Raw genomic sequence first — 18,741 nt, 5'->3', positions numbered from 1 at the left:
GATCTTTGGTAACATACTGTTGACAGTTAACAACAGTTTAAAGCATCACCAAAGATTATTTAGTACCTTAAAGGTCCCATGGCATGAACATTTCACTTTACACACACACTCACTCCTCCTTAATAGCATTTAAAGCTAAAGACACAGAAATGGCACGTCCTAAGTAAAGCTCATTGTAGGACTGGCTCTAATGGCTGTAATTCTGCACCAAGGCTGAATTTCAGGAAAGAGATTTCAGATACAGTATTAGGGGACCACTAAGGCCTATATAAAAGCATCCAAAAAGCAGCATGTCATAGGACCTTTAAAATAATGTTTCCAAAATCGTTTCAGTGGTTCATCAACTCATAACGGGGTGAGTGGCACTTCTGCATTTGCTTTGCAGCTCTCTATCGGCTATAACCGCACTATGCAAGTTTGCCAGATCGGGTAGCGGATCTGTAGCCTGGCTCCGCCCTCCTACTTACTTCCGCTCAATTTTCATTTCCCTTCAGTACTCCGTCTGGGTTTGCAGTATATTCTTAGGTTTTCTCCGGTCAAATATTTGGCGGTCCAATCAGCAAACAGAGGGAGTGGCTGAGAATGATGACGTTGAGGACGTGCATTAGAAAGATGCGAGCAAAGCCATTCGGTCCGTTGTGGTAGCAACGCTGCCAAATATCCAGAAGTTAAAGCCCGAGCAAGAACAATCTTTGCTGAGTTGTGTTGGTGGCCATGATGTTGTGGCCCTGCTCCCCACAGGGTTCGGGAAAAGTTTGATTTTCCAGCTCGCTCCGTTAGTGGTGAAGGAGTTGGCTAAGGCTAACGCTAGCGATGCTAATGCTAAATATAAGCTGATAGTTGTTGTTGGTCTCCCCTCTTATTGCACGTGCGCATGACATACGTCACAACCAAACGTTAGCGATTGGTTATGGCAGATCCAGAGTGGCTCTGGGCAGATCCAATAGTTTTAAACTTCAACAGAGTACCCGCCTTCAAGGAAGTTAACACTTGTCAATGGAGAGAGGCCAGACTCTCTGTACAAATGAAATGTACGAGAGTCTGGTAGGACCAGGCTAGCGGATCTGTAGTTCGATTGATAATGGTAATGGACAATTCCACTTCCAACCTGTAGGGGGACCGAAGAGAAAAAGTGCTTTGGTGTTGCTTTAAAGAGAAGCACAAAAAGACACAAAAAACTACAGAAGTTTCACTTCATGTTTGTGTCCAGGTGCGTGGATTACATGATGGTTCTGTGGAAATATAGAAGAATGCTTGAAGTTATATGAAAATGTTTGTATTAGTATTTTAGGGGTGGGGGGGATTTCAAGAAGAAAGACTACACATGAAGGCTTTAAAATACAAGAAAGTGATGTGTCATCCTCATCACGTGTGTTGTGGTGCTGGCATGGATTTTGTGATTCACGTGGGGTTTCCCTAGTTTTCCATCTGGCTATGGCTTTCTTCCTTAAAAGTAATTCTGAGGGTTAGGGTCATGTGATACATTGGATCTACTCATCTCTATACATGTTTAGAAACGTATGGCTTCACAGTTGTCATTTTTATGTGGTTAAGTTCAAATGAGCTCCTTCATCATTGGTGCATTCATGAGCAGCAAGTTTTATTTCCCGGCAGTGGAGACGTGGAATGTTATGGTGCCTGAGAGAGAAGAGAGAGATGTTTTGTGCTTGTGTTGTGCTTTCTCAGCTGTTCTTTCTGGTTTTGGACACTCCCTGCCATGTGAGGCATGCAGAGAAAAAGTAAGTCACGGGGTCATCATGACTAATCTGCCCCCTCACGCTTGGACCCCTTTTTCATCCTCCACTTTCTTTCCCACCATCATTATGGCATGCTGACCATGCCCATTTCCCCCTCTATCCGCCTACAATCAGAAAGCAGTATTTCTTGTTTTCTTTGCACTGCTGAACCATGACAGTACAGAAAACGTTGAGGCACGTGTGACTGGGTGAAGTTATTGATGTTATTCTTTAGTTTGTCAGGTGACTGCCATGTTTATTTCAGCCATTTCCTTGTTTCAGTGACAGCTGTAGAGTCATTAGTGAAATCTCTTTTTGTTTTGCACAGCTTCCCGCAGTGTTAGTTTGTTTATGCAGTTCACCAGAGCTCTGTTGGAATATCCTGATATTGTAAGGGAGCACACTGTTGGAGCATGTGTACAGGATGTGTGTCTCTAGATTAAGCCAAATGTTTGTTTGTGTTAGAATCAATAGACCCCATTTGAGACTTAATAGCCTACTTCGATTATTAGTCAATTACAATATATCACTAGCTGATAACTGAAATTTAATACTTGGCTACTGTACAATGATGTGGATAAAGTTGGCATCTCACATTTTTAGTAAGATTTGGCCCAACGGCACCAGAAAACGTCCCAGATATGTCACAATTGAAGCTTCCTCTAAAACCTATATTATTTTTCCTTATTAGGCATCAAATCTATCGTAGTAGTAGAAGTAGTAGTAAATGAATGTTCCAAGTAATTCATGCATGTCATAGTTAAGTAAATAATCCAAGTCCACTAACTTAAGTGACATACATTTATCTAGATGTTTGTATGTTATTTATTTTCTATTTTGTAGATATTTATATTTTACAGATTAAATAGATCTAGACAATGTGTTTATGAAAAACAAAACAAAAACGTAAAGCTCGATCATTTGATATATCAGTACCAAATTGCAAATTGCCTTCCCAGGAAACTTCCCCAGAAATAACAGTTACACATTAAATCCTTTCTTGGGAAACTAAGGACCCCCTAAAATAAAGCATTATCCAAACACTCAGCTTGGGCACAGTGGAATTAAGACAAACAGTGGAAACGTTGACCAAACTAAATTGAGGCTTTATCATATTTCATACTTCATCGAAATTTACATTAATCTTAAGTCTGTAAAAGAATTGTTGGCAGGCTGAGGCATCTTGTATCTTTAGTAAAATGAACTCTGATAGCTTCAACCGTGCCGACTGTGCACACACCACCAGAGGTGGTTTAAAAAAAAAAAAATCTGTAGCCTGCACAAAATGCTACCAATACCATTAAAAAGCACTAGTACTGTGCTTTTAAAAAAAAATGTTGAAATCTTAAACTAATTCACTGTGGTTTGAAGGAGAATTGTAAACTTTGCCACAGTGACATGTGCACACCTGTCTAAAGGTTGGGTCATTTGTGGATCTAAAGTATGTGAACTTTTATGCAGAGCATCAGAATGAAAACAAGACTTACTGGAAGACAAAAACCAGAATCATTCACAAACCGCTTTGGCTAACCTCAAAGAGTGAACAGCACTTTGCAAGCACACAAAATTAACATACATTCTGTTCACTCTATATACTGTACGCACACATGTACACGCACTAAGCACTAAGGCACGTTTAGGGATATTCAGTGTTTTTGTTCTTGCTACATACTCTTGTTCTTTCTCTATGCGGTTCCTCTCACTATTACACAAATACTCATTTGCACAGTGCTCTTCTAGGAAGAGTTGATATGCATTTAGTCTGCTTTAACAGCTCCTTTCAGTTTTGCTTTATGTGGAATCGGAATCACTTTATTTGCTAAATACGTCATACCCAAAACCCTGAACGTGTCTTAAGTCTTTAACCTATCCTAACTGTAAGTAGCAACTATTTACAGTTTACTAACAAAACAAATGTTTGTTTCACTCTGAAGATACTGTCTCTGGATTTTATTTTACTGACATAAAAGATCTTGTTTTTCTTAAGTTATTTATTACATGTGGCAAGCCAGTCATGATATAAATCAGTTGGTAATTCTCAGTTACTTCCTTGTAAGATGCTATAACTCTTAGTCATTTCACTACCCTAGTTTTAGAGAAGGAAGTTGAAGGTTAATTCAAAGGTTTTTAATAGGTGCATTGTTGGTGTGTGCTGATCCACTTTAATTATGGATTAGCACTGGATGGTTCAAACTCTATCTAGCCTGTATTTTATAGTTTAAGTATGCTTTTTAAACAAACAAAAGTTTAGACCTACTGCACCTTTGTGTACATTGCCAGTTACGCATTGTGTCAGTGCACATATATTGCACTAATACTAAATATACTGTATTAACTGTGCAAAAGAAATTTCTTTAAACAGAGTAGGTTCATCTAACATGACAAAGAATTTTCTGCAGAATGGCGCAGGTATCGTATGTAAAATTATGTACGCAGTTGTAATTATGACAGCCTAGAATAAGCTGATGCTAGCACATCCAACTGAAGTGAAAATGGTACCAGCAATCAATGCGAACTGGTATCAGAACCAGAATTACTGAAATCTAAACGATAACTCATTTTGCTCATACACTCATTACTATACACATTACAGTCGTCACCAGGATTTTGCAAAACAGCAGGAGTGAATATGTGCATGTAAGTGTGAGACTGCATCGACGTGTCTGTACTCCAACTGTGTTTGTGTGTTGTCTCTGAAGTCAGGCATGGATCCTTCCTTCTTTAGACTGTAATGCAATAAAGGTGTGTTTGAGTTTTCAAAAGAAGCTCATCAATGATTCATTCCTCCCCATTGACCCTCTATGCCCCCCCCGCCCCATATACACACACACACACACACACACACACACACACACACACACACACACACACACACACACACACACACACACACACACACACACACTATTTAGAGGATTCCCACTCATACCATGATGACACCATGGACAGGCGCCACTCGGTCTCTGAGAGTCTGACTCCCCTTCAGTCCAGCAGAGATGGACATTACAGTACCTTACCTTGACTTGATATCATGTATTCCTGGAAGCGGGGTATGCAAATGGACCCCTCTGTTCCATTCGTCAAGTAGATAAATCAAGTTATCTGTTTTTAAATACCACAATTTACTCATTTATGACTGGAAAAAAGAAGGCTACGACACTGTCTTTGATCAGCATCTTGGATTTGTTGAAAGAATCCATTTGCCACCAGATTCCCAGAATATTCTTTTTTCAACCATCCTGCCCCTAGTTCCAGTAAGCCAGAATGACCATTTATTATGAAGTATTTGTGTGTAATTGTGCACAGATAGAAGTAGTGGCTGACGCCTGAAAGACCCTTTGAATAGGCAAACTTGCAGCTTGCACTTGACCTGTTAATACATTCCTGACCACTTCAGCTACCTCCTCCTTATTTAAACTGTCTAGAATGGTTTTCAGCATTGGTCCATGGGAAAACTATGAATTTGGTTGTCAAGTCTCCATTTAATGTTGATTAACACAACAGAGCTGAATTAATAGGGAATGTTTTGGCAGGCGTATTGATAATTCAAGTAAGTAAGTAAAATTTATTTATAAAGCGCTTTTCACAGATAAAATCACAAAGTGCTGTACAAAAGAATAGGTAAAACAAACAATATAAAATGTATATACATATGTAAAATTAAAGTGACACTAGTGAAAACCCATCAACCAAAGGCTTTCCTAAAGACGTCTACTAACTGCACCTGCATTCTCAGAAGTAACATACATATAATCAGCTAATTATTATACACTAGTTGTTTGCTTCATTGTTATTAGCTTTTACACCTCTAAGCTATGGGTCATTATATTAATCAGTAATTGTTACCAGAACAGCAGCCTTGAAATTGAGCCTGTGCAGACCAATACAAAGACAAAAAGCAGGGTATGAAGTAAGACAGGCAGCCAGGCAGATAGTCTGTCTCTAAATATAATAATCATAAAATAGTGGCCCAGGCCCATTAAACATAGCAGTAAGCAGCGGGGTGTGAGGATCGGCCAGGTCCACAGCGCAATACTGTTTACACTACAAATGCGGTTGAGTTACACCATGTACAGTAAAATGGGCCTGACTGCCAGTAACTCTAGTCACTTACCAACAAAAGCATCATTTCCTGAAAGCTCCTCCCTCCTCCCTCCCTCTTCTCCCCACCTCTCCCCTCCCCTCCTCTGCTCTCTCACTCACTCTCCAACCACCTTATTGAGCTCTGAGGAACTAGTCCACAATCACTATGACTAAGCCCTCTATGCAAATACCTGACTGCCCTGCTGAAGCAGGAAGCATGTTTTAGACTTGCTTGTGTCTCTGTTGTGAGGGGAACAGAGTTTGTATGTGTGAGCTCATTGCCCAGAGTGTACCTGCGGTAGATGCAGATGTGTGTGTTGAACCAGAGAGGAATCGTGAAAGGGCTAGAGAGAGTCCACCGTTGGGCGGAAGTGCACCATCTGTAAGGTCAATACCAACACTTTGACCAACAAATGGAAGAGGCTGTCGCATTCAGGGAGACAAGGTGAACAGGGGTGCATGTGTGTGTGTATTTTCCCCCCACCATACTGCAGCGTTTGGACCCATGTCGCTCATGCAGCTCTGGACTAAATTGTATTCACAGCTGGGACGACCACTTCCCAAGGTACTGGTACTGTTTGCTATTTTCTTTGTATATATTACGCTAAATCAAGTCTGCTGTTTTAAGACTTGCTGTTATTTTGTTGAAAACTCTTTTTTTATTTTTGATGTCACAGCCAGTAATTGAAAACGGAATTGTGACCAACTAAAAGCTGCTTTTGTGAAGCGTTGTATTGTCCTTATCAAGGAACTTCTAGATGTGACTAGTAAGCACTGTATTACTCATTTATGGCTGTGTTTTTGTCTTTACTTCTTCAACGAATTTTGAAAATACTTCCATATTATAATCAGATTATTAATGGAAGCAGGTTGCAGGCTGTGATTTTTCGCTCTAGAGCTTGGCCTACATTGAAATTGATCGGTTAAAAAATAAAAAAATAAAAAAAAAAAATAAAAATATCACTTTAAAAGTTAATGATAGGTTGCTGAGCTAAACTGTGTGGAAATCAATTTCAAACTTCAGACTAAGAACATTTTTCAATAGCGTTGACTGTTGTTTTCGAGTAGGACAAGGCTTAATTCCTGTTACAGAAAACAATAGTCTACTTGTTTATTTCCACATACAACATTAACCCTGGTCCTGGTTATTGAAAGAGAAAAATGCCATATCTTTGCTGGCAGGCCAGAGTGGCCAGTCAGTCACACTGTACGCCTTTGAGATTCTCATTCCCAGCCAGGAACTATGACAAATGATTGTCTCCCTCACTCCTTGCTGTCTTCCAGTAAATGCGAGAACCTGATATCTTGTGAGGCTAAATAGCACTCTTGTCTGTTTTCTGGATGGCTATCAAATATGGCTATTGTTGTTCTGCGCTGTAAATAGAACTGAATTGTTTTTTTTATTTGCTATTCATTAGACTACAGTGTTACTGGAATTGTAGCTCATATCAGTCAGTCTAAGGTCTTTATTGGTGCAAGGCTTGATGAGCCCATTTCCACTGAATTTCTGCTTTAAGTTGATTGGCTTATCTGAAAATGACACAATTGTTGGTTTCAAGTAGTTTATGCTTTAAACAACAATGTTTTTGTTAAATGAAAAACTTACAGACTGAAGTTGGATTGGCTACGTATCCTGTAGCCTGGGCCCATTTTCTTCTGTTAGTTTCTCCCTGACAAGCTGACTGGGGTGTCTCTCTCCACAAGATATGTATATGTTATATATGTATATATCCATGCATCAATATCAATATCCGTGTGTACTTGCCACCTTATGCCACAACATCTGTTCTACACCCTTTAAGGATAGGGTCATAACTTTTTTAAGTCTATATTTAAAAATAGCCAGGTTCCAATATTAACATTGAAAAAGGTTTCATTCCTCCTCTTCATACTGGCCATTTAGCGAGACCTTCCTGGTGTGCTTTAAATCTAGGAGATGGGTGCCAAAATTCACAGTCCAGTTTCTGTGCAAAAATGTATTCCAACATTTATATGAAGTTAATCCGAGGCTTCAGCCGTCAGTGGGTCTTTTTTTACTGCAAATGTCCTCACTATTGCTTTAAACCAGACTAAAAATCAATAAAAAAAAATTGTGATCCTATACTCTAAGGCCAGGGGTGCAGCACGGCAGCCTCTTGATGGGCACATGTTGTCAGTTTCCTGGTATTACGTTAAACCTCAAACATGACCTAGGTGTGCAGCTTACGGGAAGTGAATAAACAGTGATAGTGAGGATGAGTGAGAGCATGGGGGGTGGCCTGATGATGAATGGTAAAGAGAACAAGGGAGCAAGAAAATACAGCATGAATGCCAGGAATGCAGTTTTTATGCTGTAGAGACAAATTAAAGGTTGCTGCCTTGCTTATCTTGCATGTCGTTTTTACCAATATCTTACTTCGTTAGCAATAATTAAATCTATTTCGGGAGCATTGTGTTAAATGTCTCACGCATCAGTGCCAATTAAAACCGCAACAGTGGAATAACCCAGGGTGGTGCTGGTGAAAAGACAACGGGGTTGTATTCTAGCTAAGCTAATTATTGCTGGACGTTAAAACAATTCTTGCGGGATACAAGATTCCTTAAATATGTCAGGTCTGACAGTATTCAGAAACAGGACAACCGCTGCAGTAGGACGAAGATTTCACATTACAGGTTTACCACAAACACATGTTAACAAAGATTTTAGGTTGTACGCATCAGTGGTTGCCTTTAATAATAGCAGAGCTTAATGCCTTATTGTTGTCCTTATTTCCCTTTGACTTGAGTTTGGAATTTAAAAAGATAATCAGATGGGTATGTTTTGAAATTTCAAACTTTGTCACCTACATGAATTATCATCCTGTAGCTGAACGGTTAAGATGTGTACCATGTAATCGCAAGGTCCCCAGTTAGATTTCGGCCAGCGACCTTTGTTGCATGTCATTCTCCTCTCTCTCCGCCCTCCAAAGTCAAGTCTTCTGTAGAGCATAAATTATTGTTTAGTTGTTGATCTCTTTTGCCTTCTTGGTGGGATGTCACACTAATACAGTATTTTTGACGTGTGTGTGTGATGGAAATAGTTTTGGGCCACTGTGTCTCTTACCGGATTGAATTGATGTTGAAGCACATTCCCTTTTTCCCCCAAAGTGTGAAACACATGCAGTAAACATTGGTTGTAAATGTTTTTAGAGGGTACTTTTAACTTGAGATGGTTCACATAATATCAGGATAAAAACCTTTTTAAGTTTATCTGTCAGCCATCACGCAACTGTCATGATGTGAAAGTTTAGTCGACTTGTCGTAATAGTTAATAGTTAAAGTGGCTGGTGTCCCAGTTACTCTGCCCATGGTTGTAAGAGAGTAAATCCCCCCCTGTAAGCACAACCAACTTCAGCAACTTACTGGCAACAAGTCCACCAGCATGATAGTAGTTCACTCACCGCATGTGTCTGAAAGTGTATGTGTGTGATGCACACAAGACAAAAGAGAGAAAGGTTATTTGAGTTAATACAAGACCCTGTGAATATACTCTTCATATGTTTCATACAACTGCAAATCGTGTGGACCTCTAGTATTGGCAAGTAAAAATAAGATATTGTAACACTAATTAATTTCAGACTTGACACTGAGAACCATCACTTTAAATTTCAGTTTAGGCTGTACTGTATAATACCAATTTACACACAGATATCAACATGTGATAATGTACTCGAGTCTCTTGACAGGTCCCTATTAGAGCATGAGCTAGCACAGGTGTTTTTTTCCTCTATAGATAATATAATCTTCTTCTTAACTGTATGCAACTAGTGTTCTTTAAAGTTCAATTGACACGGTCACATTGTTTCGCTCAGATTTTTAATACCCTTTTTCAGTTATTCTCCAGGCCATTTTGCATGTGACTGTAACAAATGACAGCGTTTGCCCCTGTTGCAAGTGGTGTGTGTGTGTGTGTGTGTGTGTGTGTGTGTGTGTGTGTGTGTGTGTGTGTGTGTGTGTGTGTGTGTGTGCGCGCGCGCGCGATATGTTGAAATTTCTCCATAATTGAGACGTCATCTTGTGTCAACACTCCCCTCACATCCACTTTTTTTCAGCACTGAGGACGCAGGCTCACACACGCATTTAGTTATCACACATAAACACAAATACCCACACACATCATTTGAAGCTGTGTGAGTCATTTTTCGTGTTCCTTGTTTTCTTATGTTCTCTTAATTTCACAATCACACATCCTTTTCAGATGCCCACCATATTTTTTCATATAATTTCTTAGTTAGTTACAGTTAGTCTTTATTTCAGTTCAAGACACAGAGATAAACTACTGAGTCATGCCACTGTGCACGCCATCACATCCTCATGGCACCTTTCTGTGCGTAACTTCCTCTAGGCACCATCCCAGATGGTTGATGAAATCTTTGTCACTGCTTCTCTCTCTATTTCTGGCTCTTTCCTCTGTTATCTTATTATTTTCTAAACTTGTCCTACTTTGCACTTGTTTAACTCTGCTTGTCCTTTGGTAGAGAATCTGTATTTGCCACGAAGATTTATTTGCTGGCAGTACCATGAGGATCGTAGAGCCTTGTTAGTTTCTATTAGTCAGCTTAAGTTTCAGGCTCTCCTACATACACAACTAGCAGAACAGTTATTTGAACCAGATTGACATTTGGCTGCTAGCTGGGACACTTGACATGACATCCTTTTATTTTCCAGAATGTATGAAAACACTGGAAAATTCCAGGAGACTTGTAAGCATCAAGCAGTACCTGGCTTGCTTTCTTGCTTTACTCAGACTTGGCACGACATGAAGGCTTGCCTGTCAGGAGGTTGTTTGACTGGCTATGTCGCTTTGATTGGCCTTGAATAGTTAATCAGGGATATGCTAGACTTGACTGTCTGTGGGATAGACAAAGATGATACAATCATTTTCTTTTGACCCCATAATTATAAAAATGTAAATACAATGAAAATTGATTATCCCTCTTATTATTTCTCAGACCATCCCTTTTAAAATAACATTTGCAAATTTAATTTCAGCTGTCAAGAAGAGTCTAGGAACAAATGCATTATGATTTCAATAGAAAACACTGATTAAATAATATTGTCAGTGGCCGGGTTGGGTCAGTGGGTAGAGCAGGCGGACATATATTTAGAGGTTTATTCCTCGACGCAGAGCCCCTTGGTTCGAGTCCGACCTGTGACGATTTCCTGCATGTCTTTCCCCTCTCTCTCCCCTTTCTCACTGTCCTGTCCATTAAAGGCGGAAAAGCCCAAAAGAAAATCTTAAAAAAAATAAATAAATAAAAAAAAAAAAAGAATAATAATATTGTCAGAGGCCTTTTAACATCAGTTTTGGCTTGGCGGGGGTCCTAAGTGAAGCTCTTTGAATGATGTCAATGGAGACTAGTGAGCACTTCTCTAGACCTGAGACTTTTAGTTGTCTGTGAAGGACTTTCAAAAGTGTTTGAATGTAGTTTTGGCTGGAGGTTGTGTGACTAAAGTGTCCGAAACAAGATGTAAAACCTTCCATGCACATACTCGTAAAAATACAACGGCTTTTTGACAAATTGGCTCCTTGATCAAAGCTCTGTGACAGGATAAGCTGATTTATGTCTGCACGTCTTCTAGAGTCATTTTGGTATCCAAAGATCGCTTTTACTGTCCACAAAACACTTGGTGTGCTTAACTATTACGCACCACAGCAAATCAATTTTATATTGAATTCAGAAGAGCTCTAACTGCTGCCGGTCTTCTCAGTTCTTCTCATAAATTCAGCGTTTGCTTCAAGTCTGTGAGAAGGTCAAGGAAAAGGAAAAGCTTAGAGCTGTGCTATTAAAGTCACGGCTCAACAGATATGTCAGGGATGTAAGACAAGCAGACAGCTTGGCATAACATAATCCAGACAGAAAGAGAGACACCAGTGATGGCTTTTTAGTTCCATGCTACAGACCCACTACTTGAAAAGACACACACACACACACACACACACACACACACACACACACACACACACACACACACACACACACACACACACACAGGCCATCAATCAGGTTCTGTTGAATGTATGGACAAGGTCAACAGCTGACCACAGAGGGGAGAGCCTGGGTTGGGGGTTGTTTTAGTCAGCTGATGATAAGTGTGGGATGGGTGGTTTAGTAACTCTCGGTCCCACCACCCTTTCCACATAGACACACCACTGAAATTGAAAGGTAAGACCGTAGCTTTCAGTGCAACTGCTTCTCTTGTTGACAGGGTTATGCCAGGTAACAGCGTCATTTTGCACTACCTACATTACAAACAAGATACATGGCATTTTATCAGCATTTATAGCCAGTGATAATATCTCCCAAAAAGGATGTTGAGCTACATGCATATTAGAGGTGTGAATCTTCAATGATCTCCCGATTCGATTACGATTATCATGTCTTCGATTCGATATTTTGATGCATCACGATGCGTCAAATACATTTTTACTATTAAAGCCATATAGGATATTTAATTCATAGCTTTTCAAGCTTCAAAAACAAAACATTCTGCAGTGCTCTAATACTAATTAAATTGGATACATAAAACTACAGCACTGAGCACATGGCACTTCCTGAATGTGCAAAACATAACAGAATATGTAAACTGAAATGTTGTTAGGCCTACATTAAATTGTAAACAGAAATAATCGATTATGGCCCGGCCGATAATTGATGCAGCATCGTCCATGTCCACGATTCGATGCATCGATTATTTTATTAATTCAACACCTCTAATATTAATATCAGTGAAAAGTAAGTGTTGGGTTAAATAGATCCTCTTCCTGCTGCAGAATTCTGTGGGAAAAACAAAGCTAGGATAAACACACAGTGAGAGGCTGAAAGGCCAAACAGAAAAGGTGACAGGGATGGGAAACAAGGGGGATGGAGTTTAACCTCTTAAGAAGCGCTTGAAATTCCATGCTTTTTGGTCTAAACGTCATACCCAAATTAAAAGTGGTACAGCTCCCATATACTTTGACACTCAGGGGTGTGCCTGACATCATTGGAAAGGAAACCCTGGGGGTGATTCTAGGCCTTACTGACACAGAGTTACAGAGGCTAGAATGGAGGTTTTTTATTTCCGTCCATCTTTTCAATTTGAAAAGTGCAAAGAAAAAAGCCAATAAAGTACAAAATAAAACACTTCTCAAATACACAAACACACCCACATCAATCACACACATACTTGAAATAACTATATACATAAATATATAGAAATAAGTAATTATAAATTGCACAGGGTGTGATATGCTTATAGGAGGCCCTGTTTTTGCTTTGACACAGCTACAGCCATCACAGGGTTAAAATTTCAGTGTCAAGTTTGGTGTCTATTGAATTGTCTGCTCATTGGCTAAAAAGGGGTCTTGTAGCATTTAAATCTAACTGGTCCGAGCAAATGTCGATCGAGTGCACGTGGGGCTGACATCGTGTCAGAGGGATCATCGGGTTCCCATAGGCCTATCACAGGCAAAACTGAATGTATTGGCTCAAACAAGGTATCTATGGAAACCTTAGACCCTAGAGAATACAATGACGCCCACATCAAGCTGGTAGAAGTCTCGGATGAGAAGCGAGTCACGATACAAGTGCGTAAATGAAAAACTGTTTAGCCTTTTTCTGTTGTGATTCGGCCAGAAACGTCAAGTGTTTCAGTCGAGCAGAGCTAAATGATTTGTTAGGAAGGGGAGCTGAGTTCATGGGCACAGAGTGAGGCAAAATTACTATTTTAATGGTTGTAAACCAAGCAAATTGCTAGCTCTGAAATTGGAACGGAGTGAGTCCGGGGCTGCTGTCGGCAGCATCAGCACGGACCGAGGCATCTCAACGAATGCTAAAGATATCACTGCCACTTTCCAATCCTTTTATTCAAAGTTGTATGAATCCTCCTGCAATCCGGATCCGACACAGTGCCAAAAGTTCCTGAAAGAGCTAAACCTGCCTCTTCTCGGCCCAGAGGAGGCAGAGGAACTGGGTCAACCTATTGCGTTGGAGGAACTCTGGTCAGCGTTGAAAACAGCTGGGAAGGGGAGAACACTGGGGTTGGATGGAATTCCATCAGAACCTTTACTACAGTACTTTGACACACTAGGACCTATCATTTTATGGACTTTGACCTCGACCATAGAGAGGGGCACTTTTCATCAACAAACCAACACTGCACTAATTTCGGTCATACACAAAAAGGGCAAAGATCCTACGTAGTGCTCGAACTACAGGCCCATCAGCCTCATTGGGACTGATATTAAGCTTTATTCCAAAGTCTTGGCACTGCGCCTGGAACGCTTCGTTAATAAGCTAGTCCACCCCGACCAATCAGGGTATATACTAAAGCGTCAAGCTGCAGACAATATATGCAGATTGCTCCATGTAATAGAAGAAGCCAAAAACCTTCCAACAACGGCAGCGGTTTTATCACTGGACACGGAGGGGGCTTTTGACCGCCTAGAGTGGAACTACTTGTGGCAAGTAACGGAGAGGCTTGGTTTGGGAGCCAGGTTCATTGACATGGTATGTGCTTTGTATGCGAGTCCCACGGCCATAGTCTCAACCAATGGCCTGCATTCACAGCCATTCCCCATCGCGCGGGGCTCGAGACAGGGATGCCCGCTATCTCCCATGCTATTTGCGATCTCTCTTGAACCGTTGGCCCAGGCCATGGGGCGAGATAGAATATGTAATGTCCAGATTGAATCCAGTAGCAGCTCAGTGTCGTTATTTGCAGATGATATTTTGCTGTACATATCTGACCTTGAGGACTCTGTTCCAAAAATCCTTGGGATCTTTAATGAATCCTGAATTTGGCTCAATCTCTGGCTATAAAGTCAATTGGAATGGATCTGATCTTCTTCTGTTGAGCGACGGACAGATGACATCGGCTATTGGTGATACGGTAGCGACCCATACACCGTATTCACGCATCACTACAGCGAGTTGTCCAGGACAACTATGAAACTATACTAAGTAGTGTTCAGAGGGATCTGGCCGGTTGGTCTGCGCTGCCGGCATCACTACGGTCCAGGATTGCTGTTGTTAAAATGAACATGGTTCCTCATGTGAATTTCTTAAGTACAATGATCCCCTTACCCACACCAATAACTTTCTGGAGGAAACTTGATGCCGTAATTCGGCAGTATATTTGGAATGGTGAACAACCTAAGCTAAAATACTCTACCCTGCAATGTACCACAAACACGGGATGCCTGGCCCTCCCCAACCTTGAAGTGTACCACAGAGCCTTTCAGCTACGGGCCCTCAGAGTGTGGATGGACCCCTCATCTACAGTTCCATGGAGAGAGGTGGAGCGGAACCTCACTGCAGGTGTGTGTCCAGGGGGGTGTATGCTACCCTATGGCCCTATTATCGCCAGCATGTTGACCAACTTTTAACAGGTGGAGGAGCAACTATGCTACACCAATAAGTGGCATTTGAACACCCCAATTTGGCACAACATACACTTAATGTCTGGTAACAAACCTTTTGTTTATAACCAGTAGAGTGACAGAGGTATTTATACTCTAGACCAATTATTCAGTTTTGAAGACCTGAGAGCTAGCTTTAAGGTCCCTAGGACATCCTTCTTCCTTTATCTTCGCTTAAGATCAGCCCTAAAATGTTATGGAGTACCATGGGGGAACAGTCTTGAGATGCACCCAATCATTAAATGGCTTGTTGATTTTCCTGTGAGACGATTAGTGTCCAGGATTTATGCTGGACTGATGCAAGTATCCGTAGGAGAACTCCCAATAGTAAAGAAATGGGAGCAAGAGCTGAGCTCGGAGGGGAACGTAATTAAGTGGGAGACAGTTTGGGACAACATTTCCCACTGTTCCAAGAACCCAAATCACCAGCAGATCCACTTCAGCATATGCCATAGGACGCCTCAGAAGAGATACGTCTCTAAAGTCATTCCTACTCCCTATTGCACGTTCTGCCAACCTGAACAAACTGGACCTTCTTGCACATGGTCTGGCAGTGTGAACAGGTGCATGAGTTCTGGAATAAAACATCGATAATATCTGATGTGATAGGATGTCGAGTTCCTACTGACCCGATTGTTTTGTTACTTAATGATGACTCTAAATTACATCTGCTTGGGAGACGGAAGAAAATTTGGCTAGCTGGCTCAACTGCGACCAAGAAAATAATAGCTCATCCCACCCCACACACGCTTTGTATAAAACAGTGGTTTGTGTATTTTCTAGACATAGTTATGCTTGAGGATTAAGGATTAACAAAGCCAAATCATCAACTATAGACCTATGGAAAAACACAGCAGCACCTAATGAGCAGCATCCTAATGACCTCAGACTCACAAGAATCAGAGGAGCGTGACTAGGCAAGGTGTGATTTCTGCTTTTGTTTGTTTGTTTGTTTGTTTTTGTTTTCCTCGAGACTGCAGAGGGTGGGGGGTGGGAGAGGGTTGTTGTTCTTGTTCAGTTGTGTTTGTCTGTTCTGTATGTTTAAAAATATAAAACCAATAAAAAATGTATCTTTAAAAAAAAAAAGACTGGGAGAAAATACAGTAAGTAAAATATGATAGAAATGTATGTGTGCGACAATAAGGTCATTTGAGGTGTGTTTTTATACATGTGGGTGTGTGGCGTAAGTGGGAGGACAGGGTGACTTGTTTCCTGGCCTTGGAAAAGCTGGCAGTGTGTAGGAGGGGAAAGCCCAGGGCATGGCCTGCCTGCCTGCCTGGGGCTTTAGCCTGGCCTTGCGCTGAGGCAGGTTATTGAGTTTACAGGATGTGGCCAAGGACTATATACAGTACTGCTTAACTGACACTTGCTTTTTGATAGCAGGGGAAAAAACATTAGCCTCTAATATGTAGCAGTAACGTAAACTAAGGCAGGAAAAGTCATTTCTGTTTTTAGTTGGTTCATTGTCAGCCTTTGGCTTTGTCATGAACTGCATTAAAAATAATTGAAGGGTCTTTACACGTGGAAAGTCAGGAAGGAATCATGTCCCTGTCGTTGCAACAGCGACAACATGTTGACATGTCAACAGTTGTCGACGTTTACAACATGCTAAAGAAACGTCTGGTGAGAAGGAGCAGCTGGCAACACCATGTGTTTCACAGGAGGCATGTGGATGTCCATATATTCCCCTGGATAACACTGGTGTTAGCAGTGACAATAACTACAATGCAGAGGGTTTTACCAAACTTTTAGAGGAAAAAGGGTACAGTCGCATCACATCCGAGTGTAGACAACTATTCTTCATTTGATTTCAGAGGCTATGATTGTAACATAACGGAGCTTATTAGGAAACATAAGCTGCTTTTTCTAAACATATTATTATAAGGACATGTGCTTAAAAAAATGTTCCTATCTGATGAGCCATACATATATTTTAACCCAAGCAGTCTTTGTCATGATACACACCTATCGTTGATGGTATTTGTGATTAGAAACCGTTTTTTCTTTAATAGTAAGGAGAAACATTTACAAACAAAGAGAGGTACACAGTCCATGGATTTTTTTTTTTTTTTATAAAGCTAACAAAAAGATAGGGCTGTTAGATTTTCTTGTATGGTATGGCAGTGCCTGAGCTTATCATAGGTGTCCTATCCAGTGTCATTGTAGTCATTATATCAGGAGCGGCTGTTACTTACTTCTCCCAAAGCCATTGTTGAAGCTGCACGAGTAGCTCAGATAAATGCCTTTTCACTGTTTGGTAATTGCTAATAATTATTTTAGCCTGAAGGTACTTTGTAGCAGTTACCTCTCATGGTCATGGATTCACTGTTTTCTTTTTCTTTTTTTAAGGAGGGGGTTATTTGTTTCAGATTACTCAACACTCAACCAACTATAACAGATGATGAAGCCAAGGTGTTCGTGGGGGTTTTGTGTTTAGAAGTGTATTTTTCCAGTTCTACTCATTAGAGCTGATATCCACCACTTTCAACCACAGCCATCAAGTAACTCTGCAGCTCTGCACTCGAGAGGCTTGTTGCTGCTGTCATGACCCAGACCCTCAAATACAAGTTACTGCTTCTGTGGTTACAAGATGTGAAGACCAGTGCATGCACATGTGTTAAGCCTTTATACAGAGCTACTCACTGTAAGTCCATTTGAATACAAGGATGTTTACATTGAACCATTTTGTAGACTAGTGGTCAGAAGGATGCCAGTATTTGTTGGTTTCAACTTTACTGGGTGGGATAAGAAGATGATATGCTGTTGGCTTTAGCATTCATAGCAGAGGAGAAATTGAAGTGGGAACAATTTAAAAGGCAAACAGGAGGGTGGACAAATGACGTGCACATGGGCTTTCACATGTTCTTCTGTGTATGTGTACACACATATGCACACAGATTTGTTTTTCTAACTATTCTCAGAAATAACAAAGATTTGAAGCAGATTTAATTCCCTGAAAACAATTTTGAAAAAAACACACACATTAAGACATTATTTTTATTGCACAGCAGAGAAAAAGAGCAAGAGAGAGCGAGGCAGGATTAGTAGTTATACGGTTGTGTGGCTGTGTGCTATGGAGGGAGCCAGATTACCATCAGAGCAGTTGGAATTCAATCCTTATCTCTGCTCGGCAGGGCCCCGTCTTAGGAACAGTAGATGAACTAGCCCTGGGTACAGGCCTGCCGGGGGACAAACACTGCTGCCTCTGTTACGCTCTGCTTAACAACTCGATTAGCATGGTACTGAGGTCGGCCGTGGCTTGGTTAGCACCAACCAACCTGCTGCAGTTTTCTGTGATTCCCTGTATCAGGACTGTCGGTCTCCTTGATAACAACACTGCATCAGCACAGTATGCTCTGTTACATGAATTTAAATGATGTGGAAAACAGAAGTCACGTCGTAATGTAACATAGACCTGCAGGTCCAAATGCAAATCACATATTTTCAGAATAAATTGATATAGGACTAGTTTTAGTTTGAGCTTGAATTAATCCAGTGTAA

At 40.8% G+C, this 18,741-nt stretch overlaps 1 protein-coding gene across 4 annotated transcripts in view; it reads left to right on the top strand.

Annotated features, from left to right (window-relative positions):
• The window catches only part of si:ch73-63e15.2 (protein strawberry notch homolog 2), a 76,581-nt gene that overhangs the window by 32,807 nt on the left and 25,033 nt on the right, over positions 1-18,741 (top strand). Inside the window, exon 1 of one of the 4 annotated variants that reach the window (XM_031318337.2) lies at positions 5,955-6,384. The exons of the other annotated variants lie outside the window; for them this stretch is intronic. Coding sequence (XP_031174197.1) covers positions 6,325-6,384 — 60 coding nt within the window. The 5' untranslated portion in view covers positions 5,955-6,324. Of the gene's footprint in view, positions 1-5,954; positions 6,385-18,741 lie in introns of those variants that run through there. 4 annotated transcript variants of the gene reach the window in all.

The sequence above is a fragment of the Sander lucioperca genome, chromosome 11 (assembly GCF_008315115.2).
Source record: "Sander lucioperca isolate FBNREF2018 chromosome 11, SLUC_FBN_1.2, whole genome shotgun sequence".
In the NCBI taxonomy this organism is placed as follows: Eukaryota; Metazoa; Chordata; class Actinopteri; order Perciformes; family Percidae; genus Sander; species Sander lucioperca.
Note: the sequence above shows the minus strand (reverse complement) of the source record. Positions and strands in the feature narration are given on the sequence as shown.